This window comes from Larimichthys crocea, chromosome VII (assembly GCF_000972845.2).
Source record: "Larimichthys crocea isolate SSNF chromosome VII, L_crocea_2.0, whole genome shotgun sequence".
NCBI classification, from domain to species: domain Eukaryota; kingdom Metazoa; phylum Chordata; class Actinopteri; family Sciaenidae; genus Larimichthys; species Larimichthys crocea.
In genome coordinates, this window is record NC_040017.1 from 27,398,595 (window position 1) to 27,422,942 (window position 24,348).

The 24,348-nt window shown below is 44.7% G+C and overlaps 3 protein-coding genes and 1 pseudogene across 6 annotated transcripts; 1 reads left to right on the plus strand and 3 right to left on the minus strand.

Annotated features, from left to right (window-relative positions):
- Positions 1–244: 244 nt before the first annotated feature.
- LOC113745978 (protein FAM222B-like) lies at positions 245–10,069 on the minus strand. Its single transcript, XM_027279904.1, has 3 exons — positions 9,612–10,069; positions 6,439–6,564; positions 245–5,966 (listed from the first exon to the last, which is right to left on the minus strand). The coding sequence occupies exons 2-3, from the start codon at positions 6,518–6,520 to the stop codon at positions 3,961–3,963; spliced, it is 2,088 nt and encodes a 695-aa protein (XP_027135705.1). The 5' UTR covers positions 6,521–6,564; positions 9,612–10,069; the 3' UTR covers positions 245–3,960.
- A 96-nt stretch (positions 10,070–10,165) lies between these two features.
- Positions 10,166–17,824, minus strand: LOC113745979 (flotillin-2). 2 transcript variants are annotated; one of them, XM_027279909.1, is made up of 11 exons: positions 17,727–17,824; positions 16,196–16,277; positions 15,616–15,706; positions 15,376–15,499; positions 15,171–15,289; positions 14,494–14,607; positions 14,279–14,398; positions 13,984–14,198; positions 13,173–13,356; positions 12,586–12,735; positions 10,166–11,918 (listed from the first exon to the last, which is right to left on the minus strand). In XM_027279909.1, exons 3-11 carry the CDS (start codon positions 15,688–15,690, stop codon positions 11,880–11,882), a joined length of 1,140 nt encoding a protein of 379 aa, XP_027135710.1. In that variant the 5' UTR covers positions 15,691–15,706; positions 16,196–16,277; positions 17,727–17,824; the 3' UTR covers positions 10,166–11,879. The 2 variants fall into 2 exon arrangements, with proteins under 2 accessions (XP_027135710.1, XP_027135709.1); XM_027279908.1 differs by lacking the exon at positions 17,727–17,824 and adding an exon at positions 17,418–17,466.
- A 466-nt stretch (positions 17,825–18,290) lies between these two features.
- Positions 18,291–21,498, plus strand: LOC113746031 (rhomboid-related protein 4-like). Of its 3 annotated transcripts, none has more exons than XM_027280252.1 (9): positions 18,291–18,459; positions 19,000–19,153; positions 19,257–19,566; positions 19,650–19,785; positions 19,923–20,011; positions 20,158–20,214; positions 20,359–20,400; positions 20,431–20,550; positions 20,633–21,498. In XM_027280252.1, the coding sequence occupies exons 2-9, from the start codon at positions 19,010–19,012 to the stop codon at positions 20,779–20,781; spliced, it is 1,047 nt and encodes a 348-aa protein (XP_027136053.1). In that variant the 5' UTR covers positions 18,291–18,459; positions 19,000–19,009; the 3' UTR covers positions 20,782–21,498. The 3 variants fall into 3 exon arrangements, with proteins under 3 accessions (XP_027136053.1, XP_027136054.1, XP_027136052.1); XM_027280253.1 differs by having other exon boundaries at positions 20,446–20,550; XM_027280251.1 differs by having other exon boundaries at positions 18,292–18,459; positions 18,999–19,153; positions 20,359–20,550.
- Positions 21,499–22,111: 613 nt separating this feature from the next.
- Positions 22,112–24,348, minus strand: part of LOC113746083 (flotillin-2-like) — a 7,306-nt pseudogene continuing 5,069 nt past the window's right edge.

Below are 24,348 nucleotides of genomic sequence, written 5' to 3' on the forward strand. Positions count from 1 at the left end.
GGCCGACCCTGTTGTTGCATGTTTCTAAGATTATTTTGTGTTAACTGTTGTCGAATCCTCAATGAAACCAGTTCAATAACCAGAGAGTGGTGCACCTGATCTGCACTTCAGAATATTTCCTGTTTGGACAATTTTACCTCCACTTACTGACTGTGACACTTGACGATACCACAAGACGACGCATCGTCGACCTCATTGTTTTAATTCATTCACGTGTTTAATTATTTTATTTCGTTGTCGTAGCACCGTGGTACCTGCCACACTGGGCCTTTTAAAATGTTTGATTTTAACCTTGAAGCACAGATTAGGCAAAAAGGTTTTAATAGCACAGCAACTGTTTATATTGTACCCAGCACTTCTTCAAAAACAATCATACATGTACATTATTACAGTGAATAACTTCTTAATCACACATTTGCTCTAATTGTTTTGTAAATGTTTGTCATGCCTGTAGAAGAACTGATTTCTGATTTAAGCACACTGTGAACGTAGACTCTTTATATGAACATTACAAAGTGAGTCACTCGTAAAAGCTTTGTGTTTGCAAACTTTATTTTGGTTAGGGGGAATGTTTGTGCAAGACATTTTATTCCTGAAGGTTAGGCAAAACTGGAATATCACATTTTCACAAAGTAGAGAAAGTAAGCCCCCCTCCACCACCGTTCACGACATGATAGGTCTTTGATAATCAAAGGCGATCATATCAACTGGAGTAAAAATAAATCTAGAGAGAGTTGTTGCATACCTGTGCCCCAATAAATATTGCCATCTGAGTAAACTGACGTGGTGAGCTACAATGTGCTTAAGTAGATTCTTACAGTGCATATTGACATGTACTGTTTCTGCATGAGAAGGTTGGAAAGTGGAACCACAGACATACAAAGTTCTGCTTAGAACGTCTGAATCTTGCTTGGCGAACAAAACGAAGTGGGGTGTACTGTGCAGACAGGAACCACTCGCTCTAGATTTTTTTATGCTCGGTTCACATCTTTACACTTTTACTTCACAAGATTTTATCTTGAACCGTCCAAACGAGAGCAGCAGCTCTCCTTTATGTCACCAGGTTGTTGCTTATTACTGTCAGAACACAAGTTCCCAACAAGCTTTGCCAAGGCTTTTGGCCGGGGTGGTTACAGAGAGGGACGCTTGGTCACTTTGGTCAGTGAGTCAGCAGCAAACAGTTCACACATCCCGACAGTGTCTAGGAATCGTGGCACACTTCAGGACTTCAGTCCATGACACAGTATCAGTAGTTACACTAAGTAGCTTGGTCCCCCATCAGAGATTAACTTCGTGCACCTTTGTCAGCGTGCACACCTGTGTGCAAGTACCCAAGCTTAACATACACACACGCAAGCACCCATTCACACATTTCTCCATACTAAGCCCAGTGGAGGCACTTCATATGAAACTGTAGAACCTGACTATGTCGGGCTGTAACGAGGCAGTTCAAAATTAACAGGGCAGGTCTGTCGAATAGTTTAGTGTTGATTTAAAGTTAAGAAACCCAAACAGACCCGGGGGGATCTGCCTTTCAGGTCAGACTCCTGAAAACACCTCTGCCACTTTGAATACTGGTCAGTTTTAGATATTTAGCAGAATCTCCAAACACCGCTGGTAGAATAAACATCAGTAAATTTACCAGCATTGTAGTGGCAGCAATTTTTGCCCTGCGCCCATCCCGTGAATATTTTCATTGATACAGCCCATACATCATTACTATTCATACACACGCACACACAAATCATACTAGTGTGTGTTAAGATTAAAGTCAATAGCAGCTTTAAGGGGCAGGCACGTCAAAAACGAGAGCCAGAAAAACAAAAAACTGCCATCAAGTATGAAGACCAGAATCCAGAAAGCTACGGCTTGCATCTCAGCTGTCTTTCTCTGAAGATGACGTTCATCATCATCATCATCATCATCATCTCGCCTTCCTTTCTCCCTTTTGACCTGTACTGTATTCTGAGAATGATTCAGAGAAGAAAGATGCTCCGCGGCGGCGTGGTGAAAGACATCAGATTAAAGCGTGGATGCAAACCTCTTATTTGCCTCTGAGTGCAGACAATTCAGTTTACACTGTCTGCGTCGATGTGTGTCTCCTATGGCACCTAATGTGAAAACTCCTATGGCTTCAGGATGCAGTGGTCCAAAAAAATAAATTAAACTATATAAAGGATATTTATTAAGTATACCAACTAAAACACAGTCCAAATACTTTAAAATAACTGCTACAGCCCTGTTCTACATACCTATTAATTCTGCTAAATACTATTCATATTTTACTCTTAAAATCATCTTAAATCCTCGATAGATAGGCAACATTGAAGACAGTGGGATAGGTGATTAATCAACAGGTATGAGTAGCATGTTCACCTTAATATTTCCTTTAAGGCAACATCACTCATTCCCACTATACATGAACACCGCCCAATGAATGACAGTACAGTTTGAACAGATTTAACCAAAAGGAAGAAAAGAAATTACTTCCTTACAATGAAGCCATACTTAAGTTGGGATCCGGGCAAAGAAAGTCAGTTAAGGTAAGTATTGAGTAGAGGATAACTACTGTGACATTTAAGGCTTTTTCCAGAAGGCTTGAGGCTAGCGGAGCAGTGTACGCCCAGACAACATCAACCCGAAAAAGGACTCGAGGAGGAAATGGGTCCAGAGTTTCATGCTAGAAACATCTAGCAAAACATAACCTGCATTAAAAGTCCTTAGTTTTTTTTTTTCCTTTATAGGTAGCAGAAATACAACACAGGGTGAGGCCAGTGATTCGCAGATGAACAGCCCACCACAAGCCACACAGATAACGTCCACACCACATCAGTTCACTTGGATTACAGTAGTAAAGTGGTGAGGAAACGTGTTGGATGGGAAATGAAGCATTTTCCCAGCTTGCATTATTTGAAGTACTTGCACGCTTGCAAGTGATCAATTTGCTTTTTCACATACCGACATACACACGCCATTTTAATATGAATGTTTCACATTAGCTAAAGACAAAACAGGGGCTAATGGAGTTTCTGCTCCTTTGCCAAATGTTAAGCGTAACATTTAAAAAGTAATTTCTACAGTTCAAGTAGGACCATCTACAGAAATACGACAAAAACTGGAATAAAAGAAAAACGACTTCAAAAGCAACTCGTGAAATATCACACGAGGGCACTTTAGACTTTCCGAATGGAAGAAGAACTACTCAGATCTCTGAAATGGAGAGTGTTACTGTTTTTGCTAGTGCTGGCTTTGTCTTGTTTTGAACACAAACTCTGCTAAGTAGTGGCAGTTAGCCAGTTCTGGAACTACCTGGACCACTCACGGTGCGGTTCAGAAGCCATGTTGTATTCCTGATAGAGGAGCTGTGGGTCTGTTAACAAGTCTACACCTCGACTATGGGCGCGAGCTGCTGAGAGAAAAACCTTATCAACAGTCATGGTAATTGCATATACATGTAACCTTCCAATTTAAAAGTGGATCGACAAACCTGTTACGAGGATAAATAATTTCAAATAAAAACATTACACAAGGACATCCTAAATCTTGCCTCTGGGCAGTTGTAAGGCCACAAATGCTGAAAATAGTTGAGTTGTTCCATGTCAACCGAGGAAAAGCACTGTGACAATCCTGTGGCAAGCTGCAAATGAATAAATCAGAACACCATATATACACGAACAAAGAGCAGCACATCCATGCCAGTGATGAAAAGAGGAATTCTACTCAACAGTGGACAACAATCTCAAAAACCCTTCATCTGCAACAAAGGTACGACATGGCTTAAGACCTGAGGAATACTTTGAAATATCACAACCTGGTGGGTCTACAAATCAAGCTCCGAAGCAACAAAATGTAATTGATCACTTGCAAGATCTTAAAGAATAAACCACAGAAGAAGATGAAAGTAGCTGTTGAGAAAAACTCAAAACACACTGAGGAGGAGGGAGGAGGTCAGCGCACACTTTAGTGGTAGCCTGGGTGATGACTGTGGACGCCTCTGCCGTTGTTGGGCTCCTGAACTTGACCCATGGCTGACCTGTGCATCTTCTCCATCACATCCATGTTCTGCTCCTGAAAGTTGGGCATCTGGAAGTCCCCTCCCAAGAAATCCACATTCTGCATTAACTTGGGCTGGCCAGGAGGGCCTTCTTTGCCCGGCCGGTACTTTGCCCCTGGGATGCGGTCTGTGGAGGCAGCAGCCTGCCCCCCCTGGAAAGCCACTGGAAGGTCCTGAGGGCCGGATCCGTTGTTACCTGCTGTGGCTGGGATGCTGCCCCACGGTGGCTGCATGTAGTGGCCATTAATGTAAGGCATAGGACCTACGGGGCAGTTAACAGGGGATGAAGGTCGTGGTTTCTCTGCAGGGTGTTTCAGAGGAAAGGACTGTGCAGTGTTAGGTAGCTTGTGGGAATAGCTGAGGTTTCGAGAGGGGAACGCACACTCAGATGGAGGCTCCATCCTGGGGTTCTTGCAGGGATGGGCCCCCTCTGGGGGCTGCTGCATGTGGGCCAGTTGATGCTGAGCCCAAGAGCGCTGCTGCTGCAGCTGCTGTAGTTGTAAGTGTTGCTGCTGTAGCTGCTGCTGCTGCTGTTTTTGCTGATGTAAATGGTGTTGAAGCTGCTGCTGCTGCAGGTGTACCTTCTCTTGGTCTGTGTGAAAGGCAGGTACCTGTATACTATTTGTAGCAGCTATATTGGGCTGTGAATGGAGAGCAGCACTGGGAGTCTGAGCTGTAGCTTTGTCTGGGGGTCCCACCATGAGGCAGCTCGGCACAGAGCCCAGAGCCGGGTGGTGAGAGGACACCCTCGAGCTGGCGTTGATCAGCAGGTTACGGCTGATGGGACTAGGGTTTGCAATCTGGCCCTCACAGACCGAGGTGGTGCCCATGCCAGCTCGTGCCTGGCACAACTGGTTGATTTGGTGCACAATGCTGCTCAGGTCACTGGGCCGGTTCTGATGCAGGCTGGCTGCCATGGACAGTGGGATGGTGGAGGTAGATACAGTTACATTTGGTGGGGCGTCTGCGTCAGGGAGCTTCCGTGGTCCGTATGCCCCCGGCGGGGGCTGCTGGAGGCTGTTAGGTATGGTAGGAGGTCCTGCACCCACAGCCTGGGGGAGGGGCTGTGAACCTACTAGCCCCTGGGTGTGCTGCAGGCTCGGGAGCTGAGCTCCATCAGACATGTGGCGCAGATCCTGAGTCACTCCTTGTTGTGTAAGTAAAGCTTGCGGAGGAGCCGGTTGATGCTTTAGTGTCTGCAGATGAGAAAGATGCTGCTGTGGTACGACCGGTGGACAGGACTGGCTCGGCTGCTGCTGCAGAGCCTGAGTGTGAGGCAGGCTCTGCTGCCTCTGTATGCCTTGAGGGTGAGCCAATCTTTGCTGCTGTGAAGTCTGAACCTGGGACAGACTCTGCTGCCGCTGCAGAGCTTGTGTATGAGCCATGCTTCTTTGCTGTAAAGCCTGTGGATGAGGCATGGTTTGAGGCTGCTGTAAAGTCATTGGGTGAGTCATGCTTTGCTGTTGCTGTAGCGCCTGTGGGTTAACCATGCCCTGCTTCTGGGCCACCTGGGCCGCAGGCTGAGACGGGCCCTGTAGGTGAGGAGCGGGTTGAGGAAGATTTAAAGTGCTTTGAGTGGTGTACGGCCCACTGTGAGGGTTCATGATGGCCTTGTGAAGCTGTTGGGCACGGCTACCGTCCGACTCTTTGATGATGCCTTTGGCAGGCGCACGGAGGACAGCCAGTAGGCCCCTACTGGAGCTGACCTGAGAGGGGTAGGGACTGTGGCGCTGGCTGGACGAGGATGTGTCAAGCCCGTTGACAGTGCGCCGAATGTGCTTCCTTTGAGGTACCTTGACACTGTTGGGGAAGATCTGGATGGTCAGAGGGTTGTTGGCAACTTTCTTAGCATAGGCATCCAACTCTGCTGGGGTTGGATAGCTGGCAGATCTCATCTTCTGTGTAGTTTCCCCTGCAACGTACACAAGATCAGACAACCAGAAATGCCTGGCAAAGCACACAGACTGCGATCTGATGATACATCACAACACACTGAAATATACAGTAACACTACGCTGTGAGAGAGTAGGCAGCTGCTTTAGGTTAGTGGGTTTATCTGCCTCAGCTCTCCATGGACAGTCACTGAAGCTGACGTGGTGTTTCACTCTTCCTCCATTTGTGTTACGCATCAAATACGTGGTGGGCTGGAGGGCAAAACCGCCACAGAGGAAATCCTCAAACGTAACGCCGGGATCAGTTACACTGTTAATTTAACTAACCCTGCAGGTAGAGTCTGTTGATTCATCACATTTGAATGTTTACCCACCACAAGCTTTCCAGTCCTAACGTCACTTTCTTGTCATGAAATTAGGAAATCATTGTGACCCTCAAACACATCGTCTGGTCTTTAACGCTGAACAACATTGTGATAACAGAGCACTTACATTTCTGAAGTCCAGTGTTCATCTGCGTGCGGGAGAGAAGTCTGATGGTAGGGTCACCTGATGCTGGCAGACAGGCCAGCATGTCACTATTCCACTAATGCAGCATGGGACCGTCTCCTCACCATACTGGGGAGAAAACAGAGCAGGCGACAGTCAGCTGCTGACAGACACTTACGCTGGTGTGAAATGACTTCGCTATCGCCCGTTTTTGCATCCAGTACAGTTTGACCTTTTCAAATGGCATCTCGTAATAAAGTGACATCATGGTTGTGTAAAAGCTGACTGTGTGCACCCTGCGGCTGAGCAAAGAGCCGAGATGGAGACGGGGAAATGTGTTTTTTCCTCAGCAGAGCAGCACACAGATGCAGCATGACGGCAGGCTGCAGGCCAGCCGGTTATCAAACACACAGCACAAAAAGAAACAATTTCCTTCGCTGAACGTTTGTAGGTCACTTTGTAAAATCGAAGCATCGATCCTGAATCCAAACATTTTAATGTAACAGCCGGTCGTCTTGTTGAATACCTGCTCACACAAAGCAGAACTTCACCGAGTCCAAAAACCTCTCAGATGATTATTAGTAAGATTTTATCATCAAGTCAGATTTAGACAGTGGGAGTGAAGAATCACACACTGTCAAAATCAGACTGAGCCGTGAGAAAAATCTAATTACCAGTCAGACTGGGAGTCGGTCTTAACGTCAGAAACATTAAAGAAACACGGTGGTTCATCGTGGCATATGTAGATATATTCTAAGCCTTCTAATAATTCTCATGTTCATGTGATTATACATGAATATAAAATAAAAATAAAAGCAGAGTTATGAATCTCATAAACAGAGCCCCATAAATCTGACACACTGGACCTTTAAACGGACATGTTTACATTTTTTTAAATCTTAAAAAAACAATAGTCACATTCATGTGAGAATAAAGATAAAGAACGTTTAAACAGTTTGAGCTTCCTCTGCTGTGGGAGAAAGGTCCACAGTAACAACTGACAGTTATTTAAATGATATATATATATATATATGTGAGAATATATATAGATAGAGATGATATCTATTCTCTCTCTATCTCTCCTATACACACCTATACATCTCCCGTAATCACGCATCCCTATCTAACATACTATATCTACTATCGACATAGTCTGAAGTCAAAGATGTTCCTTTACATCAAGGATGCAACGATATGATGTCGATGGTAGAGTTCAGACAGTTTGGAGATAACGCACGGCGGATGAATCAGGAGATAATTTTGATGTTGTAGTTTTTAAGTGAGAAAGAGGAAGAAACGGAGAACAGTATCAGGCTCTGGATTTCTACTGAAATGATCAATGAACATAAAACTATCAAAGTTAACCTTTTAATGGATGACTAAGGTGGCAGCATGACATGGCTCAGCCTTTGCTGCGGTTGTATCAGACGCATGTTCACAACAAGAGGGAGAGTTTAAGCAAACACCCAGGCCTGCATTAGCGGATACAGATTAATGTAGGTCAGGTCTGATCTCCATCTCTTCACTGGGAGAGGATCTCTGGATGTAATTACTTTCCTGATGTCTCACCATGCATCATTCTGCAGATTCATCACAGGTTTGCAGACGAGTGTGTGATTCATGGTTAGTTCAGATACCGGACAGACTGCTCATGCTGCGTGTGATGCTCACTAAGACTGTTAAGACTGTTAAACTGTCTGATCTGAACTCATCTGCTCATGCTGACATGCATCCATCCTGTGTCCCTCAGGATGACGCAGGGTGAGGATGTTGGAGCAGCCGAGGCTCTTCATGAGCGGGCTGGGTGGATGGGTGTTTAGAGCAGCTGAGGCTCTTCATGAACGGGCTGGGTGGTGTTGGAGCAGCTGAGGCTCTTCATGGACGGGCTGGTTGTGGTGGGCAGCGAGGCTCTTCATGGACGGGCTGGGTGGTGTGTGGAGCAGCTGAGGCCTTCATGAGCGGCGCTGGGTGGAGAATGTTGGAGCAGCTGAGGCTCTTCATGAACGGGCTGGGTGGAGGATGTTGGAGCAGCTGAGGCTCTTCATGAACGGGCTGGGTGGAGGATGTTGGAGCAGCTGAGGCTCTTCATGAACGGGCTGGGTGGAGGATGTTGGAGCAGCTGAGGCTCTTCATGACGGGCTGGGTGGAGGATGTTGGAGCAGCTGAGGCTCTTCATGGACGGGCTGGGTGGAGGATGTTGGAGCAGCTGAGGCTCTTCATGGACGGGCTGGGTGGAGGATGTTGGAGCAGCTGAGGCTCTTCATGGACGGGCTGGGTGGAGGATGTTGGAGCAGCTGAGGCTCTTCATGGACGGGCTGGGTGGTGTTGGAGCAGCCTGAGCTCTTCTAGACGGGGGGGTGGTGTTTGAGCAGCTGAGGCTCTTCATGAACGGGCTGGGTGGTGCTGGAGCAGCTGAGGCTCTTCATGGACGGGCTGGGTGGTGTTGGAGCAGCTGAGGCTCTTCATGGACGGGCTGGGTGGAGGATGTTGGAGCAGCTGAGGCTCTTCTTGGACGGGTGGTGGTGGTTTGGAGCAGCTGAGGCTCTTCATGGAGGGCTGGGTGGTGTGGAGCAGCTGAGGCTCTTCATGGACGGGCTGGGTGGTGTTGGAGCAGCTGAGGCTCTTCATGGACGGGCTGGGTGGTGTTGGAGCAGCTGAGGCTCTTCATGGACGGGCTGGGTGGTGTTGGAGCAGCTGAGGCTCTTCATGGAGGGGCTGGGTGGTGTTTTGACCTTTTCCACAGACACGGGTCACACTGCGCGTGCGGAGCTGCGCGTGCCACCACCCTCCAGGCTCAGCGCGTGCATAAATTAACCTTTGTCAGATTCTTTAAACGTGTCTCATTTAAATATTAAACAGCCCCGTGCGCACAGAGCGCGAGGCTCGCGCACAGCAGCTAACGTTAGCCACCCTGCGCCTCAAACCGGACCGATACCGTCGGTACCGGTAAATAAACACGGCTCGGTTCTTTCAGAGAGCCGTGCCGAGCGTGGAGCCGTGAACCGGGTCAGACACGGTGAGCTGACACCGGCCCGGTCCGCTCGGTCCGGCAGAGACAGAGACAGCCGAGCAGCAGCTTCTTTGTGCGGGGAGCAGGCCAGCTGCTCGCGGACACGCTCGGAGCCGCTCCGTGCGGGAAACACGCACAACACGCGGGACAAAGGAAACATACTCACTCCTCAGGAAGCTACGGGGACGGAAGCTTCATGTTGTGCCGGTTTCTCGTGGATTCGTCGGTCCGAGCTGCAGAACCGGACCCGGTGTGTTGACGCTCGCGACGCTGCTGCGGCTACGGCAGCTGCTCACTGCGCATGCGCACGACAAACAAGGACCCCGCTTCTGCATGTAGGCATCGACGGACAGCGCCTGTCCGATAATCCACTGATGCTTTATTATTAAAAGGACTGCAGCACTGTGACAAACATGGACTTATAAAAGTGTCTAATCATTGTCTGCCAGTGTCATTTATTCATATTTATTATTGTGCTCATGCAAACTCACCTACAAACTGACTGAGGTTTATTTAAGTCTGAGCATGAATCTGTTTGTCTTTCATAAATAAACAAAAATAAACAGACTCGCCTCAATAATCGACAGAAAAGTGACACAGAAATAGTTTGAACCATGTGTATGTCTTTATGCAGCAGAGCCTTCAGAGTGTTCTGTCTTGCAATGTCTATATAATATATATAAAATAAACTTGCAGAGCAGTAAATAGCAAAAAAGTGAGTCAGTTATGGCGTTTTAATTTATTAGAATGACAATTATCTAAGGGTGAACTGATTACTCGAGTACAGACAGATGACATGCAGCAAGAGCATACAGGAACTCATGGCTGTTGGACACAGTGTGCGTGTTGTAAATAACATCGTATATACAGCGAGACACGTGAAGCTGAACTGATCAAAACTACGTCAGCAAAGAATAACACAAAACAGAAATCAAGCAGAAACTATATAATAACAGTAATAATAACAGTCCTTTGTGAATTCTGTGTTTCTTCATGAGATATGACACGAGAGTTAAACTAGTTTAGGCTGAGTGCAGCTTCTGGTTCCCAGAACTCAGTGGATGGAATATTTCACAATCTGTTATGTCCAATAATTAAAACGTATTTGTCACATAAAATCACAAAAGAAAATAATTCAACCTGCCCCTAGTCTATCCTAAAGACATCTAACAGTGCATTAGATCATTGCAGCTTAACGTCTAGTGCATCCGACCCAAAACAACAGAAAGCATTGTGACCATTTACAAACAGCAAAATCACTGAACAGATAAAACATCGTTTCATAAGTTAAACTCGACTAAAACATTTTGATGTCACAGTTATTAAAACAAACAGAAAGTGTGTTTCTGTGGAAAGTGTAAAAGTTTGGTTTGTTGACACTCCCTGTCAAACATGGCTTAGCGTCTACAGATATTTGTAGTATGAAAGTAAGCAGAGAAACTATGCAGCCTCCTTCTCATATAATAAAACATAAAGACGATCTACTTTATTTGGCATCACTGTCTGGCCTTTCATTTTTAGACTCACGTGAAGCTTCGTCCACATTTCAAACTGATTTCATCACAAAACACCGGCCGATCATTTTTACACTTTGCTTCATCTTCCTTTTAACACCGACTATCTTTAAACTGGATGAAGGCCAAAACTACGAACATTTGACATTAAAACCCACAATAAATATTAAAAGGACCACATTACAAGCTAACCATATCAGCACAAAATCAGAATTTGCTTCCTGCCAGCGTATAAATAATAATGAAAATAAATCATTCCAGATATCAATCGTGGATCATTTCATAAATAACAATTCAACTCGGAATGAAAGGAGCTTGTTTTAAGCTGTGTGAGCACCCGTTACATCGAAATAAATCAATCAGAAAATAACCTGAATAACATCTGAGAGTTCAGAATTACAACATGTACGATAAAAGAACGCTCTATGATTACAAACAACTACAAAAGATTCAGATTATTGAGGGAATGCAGATGTGCCAACAATAAATAAAGAGGTATTTAAATCAACTAACAGGCCTGCAGCATACGATGGTAAGAAGTGACGACAGAGGCCTCGTCTATGAAAAAGCAGCGCCCCGATGGAGAAATACCAAAGAAGAGGCGTTAACGCCAGCCGTCAGGTCACGTGACCTCGTCTCCTGAGCCAACAGGTCTAATCTGGGCTCTCCTCTTCAACGACAGTTCGTATAAAAGACAAATCTAACACAACACAAAATATGTGAAAACTAAATCAAACGTCTTTGAATGAGCAGCAGTGCATGCAGATGTTCTGGTCCTGTATAAAGTAAGGCACCAGAGGTTTCCAAAATTCACTTGGTATGCAGTGTACGTATAAAACAACTAAAGTCTTCAAGTGTATTAAAGGCAGTCCATCAGAGTGCATACAACAGATACTGAAGTCATGTGGAGTCGACGGCGTTCAGGCTTGAGCACCAGTCATCTTCTGCAGCAACGGGATCTGTGGAGAGACGACAAATTATTCAACCTGCCGCGAAAATATCTGACAGGATGAAGCTGGAGCGTCTTCATGACCGACACTTTACATTCACTGAAACATTTTGACTTCCTCCTCTCAGGACTGAAGAAGCAAACACACACTGACTCACTTCATTAGGAACAATCTAATATGATCCAACAACAATTCAACTTTTATGAAGCTCATGATGTTTCAGTGTCACTGTTTGTTTGGTGTTAAACTGGACTGCATTATACCGAGGTGTTATAATATTAGAATATTAAAATATTAGAAACACTTCAAAGTGATGGACTCCTGAACACAGAAAGTCTGAGGCACAGGTCGAGGTCACTGCAGCAGAACGTGATCATTCACTAACATCAAATATCAACAGAACTATAGAACGATATAATTTATTCAAGCACTTTCAATGACACGTCTATCTGTGTCTGTTTTAAAAACTTTCAAGGCCTTGATTTTTGTCCCCTCATATTCAGGCTCCTGTCTAAGTAACATTATATTTAAATGTCAGTTTACTCGACACACGACACACACCTGTGAGAACGAAGAAATCAACATTTCATGTAAAAACAGAAACATCAGTTAAACGTGAAGTCCAAACCTCAGACCTGAGCTGAACTGTTTCAGATCCTCAGTGCAGCAGACTCACCTTTGACAGGTCCACTCCAGTCAGAGCGTTGACAGACACGGGAAGTTCAGCCAGGAGGCGGTTCACCTCGCCCGTCACGCGGCCGCCCTCCCCGCTGAGGATGACGATCTCGTTGGTCTTGGCTAATGGCGCCGCCACCTTGGAAGCGAGCTGCAGAGATACAGTTTAACAATCATGTGAGTCATCTCCTCATGACTTCTGAATCATTCAGATGCTGTGGCGATCACAATGCAGCCGTGGTTTTTATATGCAAACTGTTTTCAGGCTAAGAGCTGAATATTATTATTAATACAGCTGCATTCTGACACACAGGCATGCTGCAGCTCTGTCGGTGCTCGTGTGGTGACATGTCGGAAGGATTGAGCAAATAAAATGTAACAAATAGTTGCTGGCTCTTATGCTAAGCTAACTGTCTCGTGGCAGTAGCTTTACCTCTAAGGGACAGAGGTGAGCGCGGTATCGATCCTCTTAACTAATCCTGAGGAAGAAAGTGAACAATTATATTTTTAAAATTTATGGAGAACTACCGCAAAAAGAAATAAACCTCCAAATTCAAAGTTCTCTTGGAGACCTCGTCTCTGTTTTACCTTTGGCAGGGCCTCGAGGACCAGCGCCGTCTTCGCTGCTTCTCCGTACTGCTGGTAGGCCTCGGCCTTCAGTCTCATCTTCTCAGCCTCTGCCTTGCCCACAGCCTCGATGGAGCAAGCCTCCGCCTCACCGATCTTCCTGATCTTCTCCGCCTCAGCCTGAGCCATCAGCACCGTCTTCATCCTGACGAGAAACGATGATTCGCGGTCAACAACAGCTCTTTACACACAATGTGCTGCAGGATGCATGACCACAGGACGAGGCTGAAGTCTGCGTGACAGGTAATCATCACCCTGCTAGTCTGTCTTTAACCAACACAATAAGTGCCAGACGTGCAGCGATGGTTCTGCTCTGCAGCTCGTGACCTCTGATCTTTGTGAGGAGAAACACGGAGCCACAACATGGTGACAGACTACAGATGTGAATGAGCACAGCTGCAGCTGGTCTGATCTGTTCCAGAGAAGGAGACATTATGCTGAGGTGTGTGAACATAACAGAGTGCTGCTCTCTCTGACTGATGATGGAAGGTGAAGGAACTTTAGAAAACATCTCTGCCTCTCACATCAAATCAGATTTCTCAGACGATGCTGTCTCTGAAGCTTTTCTAGATTTTCAGGAACGCGTCTCAAAACCTTTGGCCTGAACACAAACTGCTCTGTTTGTTCAGCTGCTGTTTTTCACTGCTCATACCTGGAGGCTCAGCTGGCATGTCGGCTATGAAGGTTCAAAGATTGTTGAAACAACAAAGCTGTTTTGAACTCGGAGCTGATGTTTCAGATCATAAACTGTCTGAATGTTCTTTAAACTCACTTCTGCCCCTCGGCCAGCTGCTGCATTTTGTAGGCCTCGGCCTCGGCGGGCCTCTTGACGGTGGCGATGAGCTCCCTGTCTGTGCGGGCGACCTCCTTCTCCTCGATGGTGATCTCCTTCTTCCGCTGCACCACCTGGATCTCGATCTCCTCCAGACGGATCTTCTGCTGCTCCTTGGCCGCCTGCAGCTCGTACGCCAGCTGAGCCTCGGCTTTCTGAAAACATCAGCACACACGCGGTCACGCCTCTGAAGCGCACACACCTGAGGTAACACACAGCTTTAACAGGGCGCCACCTTGGTGTTGACTTCCTGGTTGAAACTAGCTTTCTGCAGCTCCAGCTCCCGTTTGGAGTCGGCCATCTTGGTGTCGGCCAGGAACTTGACGTCCATCATCTCCTTCTTACACTCGGCTTCCTGTGAGACGATGAAGCAGTGAAGCAGCGTTCAGCTGGTTGTTCAACTGAAACTAATTCTCAGAGAAGGTGGGAGACCTTCTGCATCCTCCTTACCCGTATCCCAGCATCCCTCTCTGCTTCAGCCACGCCGATGTCTGCGTCTCTCTGGACGGCGGCGGTCTGCGTCTTCCCGAGGGAGCTCAGGTAATCCAGTTTATCGTACACATCCTGCCGGCACAGACACACGGGTCAGTACAGAGCTCAGCTTCCTGCAAACACTGAAACACTCATGAAGCCTCCTCATACAAAGACTTGTTCTCTGCGAGGGGAGTTTTATACTAATGATATATTAGATAATACAAACGTGACACAGCACAAACACCGTCTTCACTAATTGATGGACTCTTCCAGAAAACACTGTGGCTGTGAACCGCACTTCAATTAGCTCCAGTCAACAACAGTAAAGTCTTCAGAGGGAGTCTCCTGCCGATGAATTATTCAAAGCCATGAAACAGAGCAGAGATGATTTCTGTAACGAGCAGCAGCGGATCATGTTTGTGTGACTCACACACGGTGTTGCTTCATGCAGAAATGATGCTCAGCAGGTGTGTGTCACCAACAAACACAAACTTCTGATCAGATTTCCCTCCAGTCTACAGCTCGTGGTTCTCTGTCACTGAGGATCTGATAAACGTTCACGCAGCGATCACTGTGGCCAGAAACATCGTCACGATGTCGACACAGCTCAACGCGGTGATGAAAGTCACCGCTCTGATGCACCTTCAACCCACCTTGATGGTAAAGCTGAGAATCTCGATGCCCATCCTGCCCACATCTGGAGCTGCTACCTCCCGCACCAGTTTGGCAAACTGGTCCCTGTCCTGATAGATCTGCTCCACGGTCAGAGTACCTGCAAAACAGAGACGTGTCAGCGTCTCCACAAACATGCAGCCGCCTTGTTTTATTTATTTATTATGTTTTATTTAAAACAGGTACCGAGGATGGAGCGCAGGTGTCCCTCCAAAGTCTGCAGAACCACAGTTTTGATCTCAATCACTGATTTACCCAGAAACTGTTCACAAGCCACCGCCAGCAGGTCGTGCTCCGTCATGACTTTGACCTGAAGACAGAGAGAGGTCATGTGACGGGTTATATTCTCTGCAGCAGCGTTAAGCACTGTGGCGTCTCCACGCCGAGGCCTGGTCCGTCAGAGAGGATGCTGGGATGTGGTCTTACCTGAGCCACACCTGTGACAGTGATGGCTACACCCTCTGCTGTCTCCACGTCCTCACATCGGGGCTGCAGAGTCATGATCTCCAGAGTTAACCTACAGAGCAGGAGAGCAGAGCAGTCTTTAACACAGACATCAGAACATCTCGACAAACTTCTCAGATTTCTCTGCTCTCCTTCACGGCGTGGTGCTGCTCAGTCTGAATGGAGAAGTGAAAAGTGCTGTGAGCTCAGCTTAATGTGCTGTCTTCAGTTCACCTGCAGCTTTACTGACACTAATGCCACATCAATGAACTACAGAGTTACAACAGATGCTGTCACCATCAGAGGCTGGAGCGCTTCACAAAATGTGTTGTTAAAGTTTCTGACAGTGAGCGAGGACAGAGAGCAGGTCAGCGTGTTTCAGACTCTAACTGCTCAGTGAATGTTTCACAGACGCTAAATAATAATAAAGATAAAATAATCTGTCATAACATTTTAACAAGCTAACGAGTCACGACTTGGGAATGTTGAGCTGAACTTTGAACCTGTTTGACTCACTGTGTGTGTGTGTGTGTGTGTGTGTGTGTTGACACTGTGTTTTCACCTTTGGGTGTCTGAGATGAGCCACCAGGCCCAGGACCAGCCTCCCACCACGTAGGTCTTTGTGTCAGAGCCACAGCAACCACCTGACGGAGGAAGCACAGGAAGATCAAGACGACATCCAGCATCAAACATCAAACTGTGGAGAAGTCAGAGACTTTGTTCAGACTTCTGTCAGTCAAACATGTGAGATGTCTGAGTCTTTACTTTCTTCTAAAACATCTCAAATAAAATCTAACGAATGTTTTATTTGTTGATTCAGCTGCTGTCGAGTTTTTATGTGACAACACGACAGAAACAGAGAAAATGTTCAGCCTGTAACTCTGATGAATCTGTAGCTGAAGCAGTCTGCGTGACCTGTGGAATAAAACAGATGCTTTAAATCTGTTTTAATGATGACACGATAAGATAAGCTCGACTTTATGAGAAATGACGCAGGAATCATAAATCTATACAGCTGGTACAGATGCTGGGGTGAAGGACCTGATGTGTATTTATGTGACTGTACGCTCTTATATTATTTATAATTATATTATTTAATTGTTATATTATTTATATTTATATTATTTTATTGTTTATATTTATATTGTTTTATATTTTATATTATTTATATTTTATATTTAGATTATATATTTAATTTATATTATATTATTTATTTATTTTAGAATTATATATTTAATTATTATAATTATATTTTATATTTATATTTAGATTATTTAAATATTTATTTATAATTTAATTTATTTATAATTATTTATATTTATATTATTTAAATTATTTTATTTATATTTATTTTATTTATATCTGTGTGTTTACTCTCTGTCTGCTTGTTTCTTCCATGTAAATAACTGAGCTGCTTTGTTTGTTTATTTCTGAGCTGATGTAAATTTACTGCACTGATATTTTATTTTAATCACTTAAAGCTTTAATGAGCAGATTTAATTAACTCTGATATTAATGATTTAATAATTAAAGAGCTTAGCTTAGCATCTGCGCTAACACCGTTAGCTTCGCTCGCTCCCGTTAAAACCGTTAAAACTCATTCAGCAGCTGCACGCGGACGGTACGAGCTTTATTTCACAGATTATTTTATTTTGTTTTATTTTATTTTATTTTAATCATCCTGACATTAATTAAAATCAGAAACGAGTCTGAGCCGCTGACAGCTCCGTTAGCTCGGACAGCTAGCTCCGGTAGCCGCTCCGGTAGCTCGGTTCGGGACTTACCGGAGACCACGAGCGCCTCGTTCGGGCCCACGGTCAGACAGTTCCCCATGTCGGTAAGAAAACGGTTCACGGAGCTGCGGAGAGTAACGAAATAATCCACCGGACGGAAAGAGGCTTCACGTCCCGCAACGACAACAGCAACAAACCCGCAGCCCCCGCCCCGCCCCGCCTAACGACACTGTGACGTAACGTTTGTCAACACGGCGGATTAACGGAGGGACACACACACACACACACCGGTTACACCGGCTACACCGGCTACACCGGCTACATTCCGGTATCCGAGCTCTCGGTGTTAACGGTACTCACGCTGTGAGAAGATGACACGCGCTAACGGAGAGGCTGAAACTGACCTACATTCACGACTTTTATTTTGAAATTCTACACCGATTTATTACATGCAGTTACTCACTGCGGCCACCAGAGGGCGCCAAAGCCCGCCATCACCAGCACACTGCAGCGTAAATGAATCCAAGCTGAGGCAAACAGACACGAGCTAAAATAAATTTAATGTTTAAATTCAAATTAAATTAAATTAAATTAAATTAAATTATTGACGTTACCGAGCGTAAAACCGGCAAACGGGAGACACGTAACGGATGTACGCTGCCTGTTTGTATTGGTTCTAATGGAGTCTGTGTGTTTGCTGCCCTCTAGTGGCCAAACTGAGGAACTGCAACAGATTAAAGTAAAGTCAGCGTCAATGACACATGATGTTATGTTGCTACTTCCGGTAAACACTTACAAAATAAGAGAACAATTCATTTTTTTAATCAAACGTGAGTAAGTATTTATTGTGTATTTTATTAATGATGTCATTGGACTGTGTGCAGTGTGATGCACAGAGCTGACAGGACTCTTTCTGATCCACAGTCCTCTTCAGGACTTCAGTCCTCGTTCACGGACCTCTGAGGTTTCGGTTTCGTTTCTGGTTCTGGTTCTGGCTCGGGAGCGCGCACACGATTTCTGTGTGATGAAGGTGTTTCTGCAACAACTTCTGAGAGACTAACAAACAAAGAGAAACTTTAACAGTCGGCGGGAGGTGAGTAAAACGTTTTTAAAATGTTTTGAAAGAGTTTGTTGGATGTTTTTATTTTTGTCTGGACCAGCTGATCAAAACAAAGAATGAGGAAGAGAAACACGTTTTATTGATTTACTGTCAAAGTAACACAGGTCATAAATACAGTTACACAAACTTCACATCCTGTGCTTCATGTTTGGTTACTCTCCCTTTAATTATTCATATTAATTAAGCTGTAGCTGCATTAACATGAACATGAGTCCTAATTATGAACTGCAGAATGATGTTTGCGTTTCTGCCCTGAGCCACAAACAGTCCCGCACATGTAAAACAAACAAACCAGATACAGAAAAAAGGCTGCAGCAAAGTAATGAGTGAACCTTCAGACCATCTCTGTCTGTCTCTGTCTGTCTGTCTCTGTCTGTCTGTCTCTCTCTGTCTGTCTCTCTCTCTGTCTCTCTCTCTGTCTGTCTGTCTCTCTGTCTCTCTGTCTGTCTGTCTGTCTGTCTCTGTCTGTCTGTCTGTCTGTCTGTCTCTGTCTGTCTCTCTCTCTCTCCTCAGGGTTTTCAGGATGCAGAGAGGTCTCCAGTTCGGCCTGCTGCTTCTGGCTGTCCAGTTGTTCCAGCAGGGTCTGGGTAACATCCCAGCCGTCACCCTGGCGGTGCTTGGATTCAACGTGTATCTGTTCATGTTTCCTGCTGCTCCCCTGATGAAGGTAATCCCATCAGGAGTGACTCTGGAAGGGCAGACTGTGACAGTGGAGTCAAAGTATCTGAGCATGTATGTATGTGTATTAATTATCCATCCTCCATCCTCAGGCCTGTGTGAGCCTCCACTATGTTTACAGTCTTAAAGAGTGGCGTCGCCTCTTCCTGTCCCCCCTCCACCACGTGGATGATTGGCACCTCTACTACAACATGGCGTCCTTCCTGTGGAAAGGTACGAGGCTGGAGCGCCGCCTGGGTGGAGCCTGGTTCCTCTATCTGCTGTCGGTCCTCTCTCTGCTCACCGGGCTGGTCTATCTGCTGCTGCAGGCGTGGCTGACTAAACTCATCCAGGAGCCCAATCCACTGTGGGACCTCATCGACGCCTCGGCTCACAGCAGCGAGTGTGCTGTGGGCTTCTCAGGTACAAACCACAGACACACAGTGACACTGTTTCGTGTTTCTTCCAGCCGTCCTCATTAGTTGGATCCTCTTCTCTGTTTCTAGGCGTCCTGTTTGCTCTGAAGGTCATCAATAACCATTACAACCCAGGCGGTGTGACCTACCTGTTGGGTACTATTCGAGTGTCCAACCGCTTCGCAAGCTGGGTGGAGTTAGTCCTGATCTATGTAATCGCTCCCAGGTGAGATACTGAAGTTTATTAAAGATCTAAATAACGCTGAAGCTCTTCAGAGTTTACAGGAGACGTTGCAGATCCATAAAACATTCAGTCATCTGTTCACACATGAAGTATTTTTTAATGTGGTCTGTCTTCTTCAGGACTTCTTTGATCGGTCACCTGTCGGGCATCCTGGTGGGTCTGTTGTACACTTTGGGTCCACTGAGGATCATCATGGAGACGTGTGCAGGTCTGTGCGCCTCTGTATGCTCCTTTGTTAAATACTCTGTGGTGTCATATATCGGCCATAAATCTCACTGTTTGATTGCTTCTTTCTGACTTGACTCTGACTTCAAGTTAATGTATGTTAACAGAAGTCTGTTTTCCCTCCTCCAGAGTCTGTGTCTTCAGATATGAATGATCCACGGCCGAGTACATACTTCAACTTCTCAGGTAAAAACATACACAAGCAAAGTTTATAACTTAAATCCACGGAGGAATCGACTGACCACAGGCAGAAATGTTCAACAAGATCAAATGGAGGACACACAACAAGAAGTCAGCTGAGTGTGTGTGTGTGTGTGTGTGTGTGTGTAGGTTACAGTGGGACTAGACGAGAGCGTCCGCAGCATGCTGAAGATCGCACGGCTGAAGATCGCACGGCTGAAGATCGCACGGCTGAAGATCGCACGGCTGAAGATCGCACGGCTGAAGATCAAACCGACCTGGACAGAATGACGGAGGAGGAGCAGATTGAACTGGCGATCAGGAACAGCCTGAATGACCGAGGTCAGACAAACAAACATCATCAGGTTAAGTCAATCAAAGTTGCATAAATGTGGCACAAATTTATTTGTCTTTCATTTTTCAGGACCGACGAGGCGGAGACGAACAGCACAACCTCCTTCTGGTTTCCACCCCACAGAGGAGGAGGAGAACCTGGAGGAGCTCAGGAGGAGACGACTGAGGAGACTTGAAGAGGAATTTTACAACCAGAGGAGAAGAAGACAGTTCATGTAGTTATGAAGTCATGTAATCTTTTCAGTCTCTTCCAGTGATTTTGTTGTCTGGCTCACTGAAGACTCTGCGTGTCTTCTGTCAGATTTCTTGCTTCAGATCTTGTAGCTGCGTTATCTTCTTCTCTGCTGGGGTACAAAAGATTCATCACTGACTGAATATCTTGAGTGAGCATAGCATAAAGACTCGAGGAGCTCGCCTGGATCTGCTTTGTTTAATCCGAACAATCAAAATATGAAAACTCTAAATGGATCTCGACTCCTCTGTCAGACTTCATGACACAGGGATGAAATGAAATACACCCAAAACTCTGGAGGCTGCTGCTCACGTCCCGTCTTCAACATTCACTGTTACTTTCCTTTTAAACCAAACCACAACCTTTCCCTAACCTTTCCCTAACCATTCCCTAACCTTTTCCTAATCTTTCCATAACCTTTTCCTAATCTTTCCCTAATCTTTCCCTAACCTTTCCCTAATCTTTCCCTAACCTTTCCATAACCTTTTCCTAACCTTTTCTACCTGCACAGATCAGATCAGAAAACACTCAGCGTCATAGGTCAGTGTTCAAGAGTGTGAACTGGTTTGTTGTGTTTCTGTTTACATGTTACATATTTGCACTGTCTGCTGACTGTAATGGATGTTTGTGTATGTTCGGGAGGATCACGAGGTTTTAACATTTTTTATCATCCGGACGAGAAATAATAAAAAAAGGTTAATGGATCATCGGCGCGTGTCTCAATGTTTTACTGATCAGTCAAATCGATCCACAACATATCACAGTGATCGACTGGAAAACAGAGCGTTGTTTTTTATATTTTATAACATTTATATATTCATTTAAATGTTATAATTTATTTTGGGGACTTAAACGTATTTGATGCGGGGATCAACAGAAACAGTAAAGTAGTTACACTAAATGTCGTTAACGTTTCATTTATTTCATATTAGTTATGAATTCTGTTTGTATTGGTTCTAATGGAGTCTGAGTGTTTGCTGCCCTCTGGTGGCCGCACGAGGAACTGCAACAATTTAAAGTAAAGTCAGCGTCAATGAGACATGATGTTATATCGGTATTTCCGGTAAACACCTCCAAAATAAAAGAGCAATTCAATTTTTTTAATCAAATGTGAGTAAATAAGTAAATAAAAAGTCACCGTAAGGAAAATTATTATTATTATTATTATTATTATTATTATTATTATTATTATTATTATTATGTTTCTGATCTCTGCAGTTTTCACCGTCATTTATTTATTTATTTATTTATTTATTTATGTCTTTATGTATTTTAATGTCATTTGACTGTCGCAGTGTGATGGACAGAGACCTGACTTCAGTCCTCGTTCATGGACCTCTGAGGTTCCGGTTTGGTTTGTGGTTCTGCTCGGGTAACCTCCGAGCCGTCACCCTGCTCCATGTTTCTGCTGCTCGTCTGATGAAGTATTCACACCAGGAGTGACTCAAAACATCTCAAAGTTTGATAAAGAAGCTTGTGCAGAACTTGAACATGTGTGGACCTCTTCCTGCCCCCCCTCCTCCACCACGTGGATGCTCGGCACCTCCACTTGACGTCCTTCCTGGAAAGGTAGGAGGCTGGAGCGTCTGGGTGGAGCCTGGTTCCTCTGCCTGCTGTCGGGCTGTCTCTGCAGGCGTGGCTGGCTGAACTCACCCAGGAGCCCGGTCCACTGCGGGAGCTCCTCGACGCCTCGGCTGTCAGAGTTGCTGCGGGTTCTCAGGTACAAACTCCACACGCAGTGACACTGTTTGAAGGTTTCACAGGTTTCAGTGTGATCGAGGATTCGAGCTCTCTGATTTCCGTCTTCCACAGTTGACAGACGTCACTGTGAGGTCAGCGCGGATCGGAAGAGAAAAAGTGTGTGTGCTGCTTTTTATTGACAGGTTGTCACACGCTCGTGGTCAATGACAGCATAATGACCCGCGCAGGCCGGGATCCGAACCCGGTGCTCTGCTCTCTGAAGTTCAGTCTCTGTCACTGTTTTCGTCCTGCACCGACTTCAAGCTCCACCGGGAGAGTTTATCCCGAGTTTATATTACTGGCTCAGATTTGGTCATTTCCCTGGCTTATGTTCTTCTAGATATGTTTCTACATGTATATATATGTTTCTACATGTGTAAATATGTTTCTATATGTGTAAACATGTTTCTACATGTTTAGATATGTTTCTACATGTATATATATATGTTTCTACATGTGTAAATATGTTTCTACATGTATATATATGTTTCTACATGTGTAAATATGTTTCCACATGTGTATATATGTTTCTACATGTATATATATGTTTATACATGTGTAAATATGTTTCTACATGTATAAACATGTTTCTACATGTGTATATATGTTTCTACATGTATATATATGTTTCTACATGTGTATATATATGTTTCTACATGTGTAATCATGTTTCTACATGTATATATATATATGTTTCTACATGTGTATATATATGTTTCTACATGTGTAGACATGTTTCTACATGTTTAGATATGTTTCTACATGTGTAAATATGTTTCTACATGTGTATATATGTTTCTACATGTATATATACATGTTTCTACATGTATATATATGTTTCTACATGTGTATATATATGTTTCTACATGTGTAATCATGTTTCTACATGTATATATATATATGTTTCTACATGTGTATATATATGTTTCTACATGTGTAGACATGTTTCTACATGTTTAGATATGTTTCTACATGTGTAAATATGTTTCTACATGTGTATATATGTTTCTACATGTATATATATATGTTTCTACATGTATATATATGTTTCTACATGTATATATACATGCTTCTACATGTGTAGATATGCTACGTAGTTAATTAGTTTCGCTTTCTACATGTGTAGATATGCTACGTAGTTAATTAGTTTCGCTTTTGTCTGTTTTCGTGGTATTTTATTTTGAAAATCCACCAGCTTCTCTATGTTTTTGATCTCCGGTCCTCCAGTCTGCATGTGGAAGTGTCTTTGGTGCTGATAGATACTGAACCTTTGGATAAAAGCGTCAGCTCCCAAACTGTTCAGCCCGTGACCCCCAAAACAACCTGTACCAGTGATTTGCAACCCCCTTTATGTCCTTGTTTCATGTCTAGATAGATAGATAGATAGATAGATAGATAGATAGATAGATAGATAGATAGATAGATAGATAGATAGAGTTAAGTAATGTAACCTGTAACATGTTTCATAAATTAAAATGGGAAATATGCAGGACACTGAACCCACAATGCAAAACCAAAACCAGAGTTGACTTTGAAGGCTTTTTATTTCCAAGACACAACACGAACAGACAAAGACTGGAGGAGTCCGGGTGGGGGGACTTCAGGGCAGGACGACGAGGACAGTGAGACGAGGGCAGGCTGAGTGTGGCAGGGCAGGTGAGTGTGGCAGGGATGGTGAGTGTGGGAGGGCTGGTGAGTGTGGCAGGGTAAAAATGTACAACAAAGAATCTTCAAAGATAGTTTCTTCAGAGCTGGTACGAGAATAGTTACTACAAAAGCTACAAAGACAGACTGGGAGTGTGAACCGGAGGTAA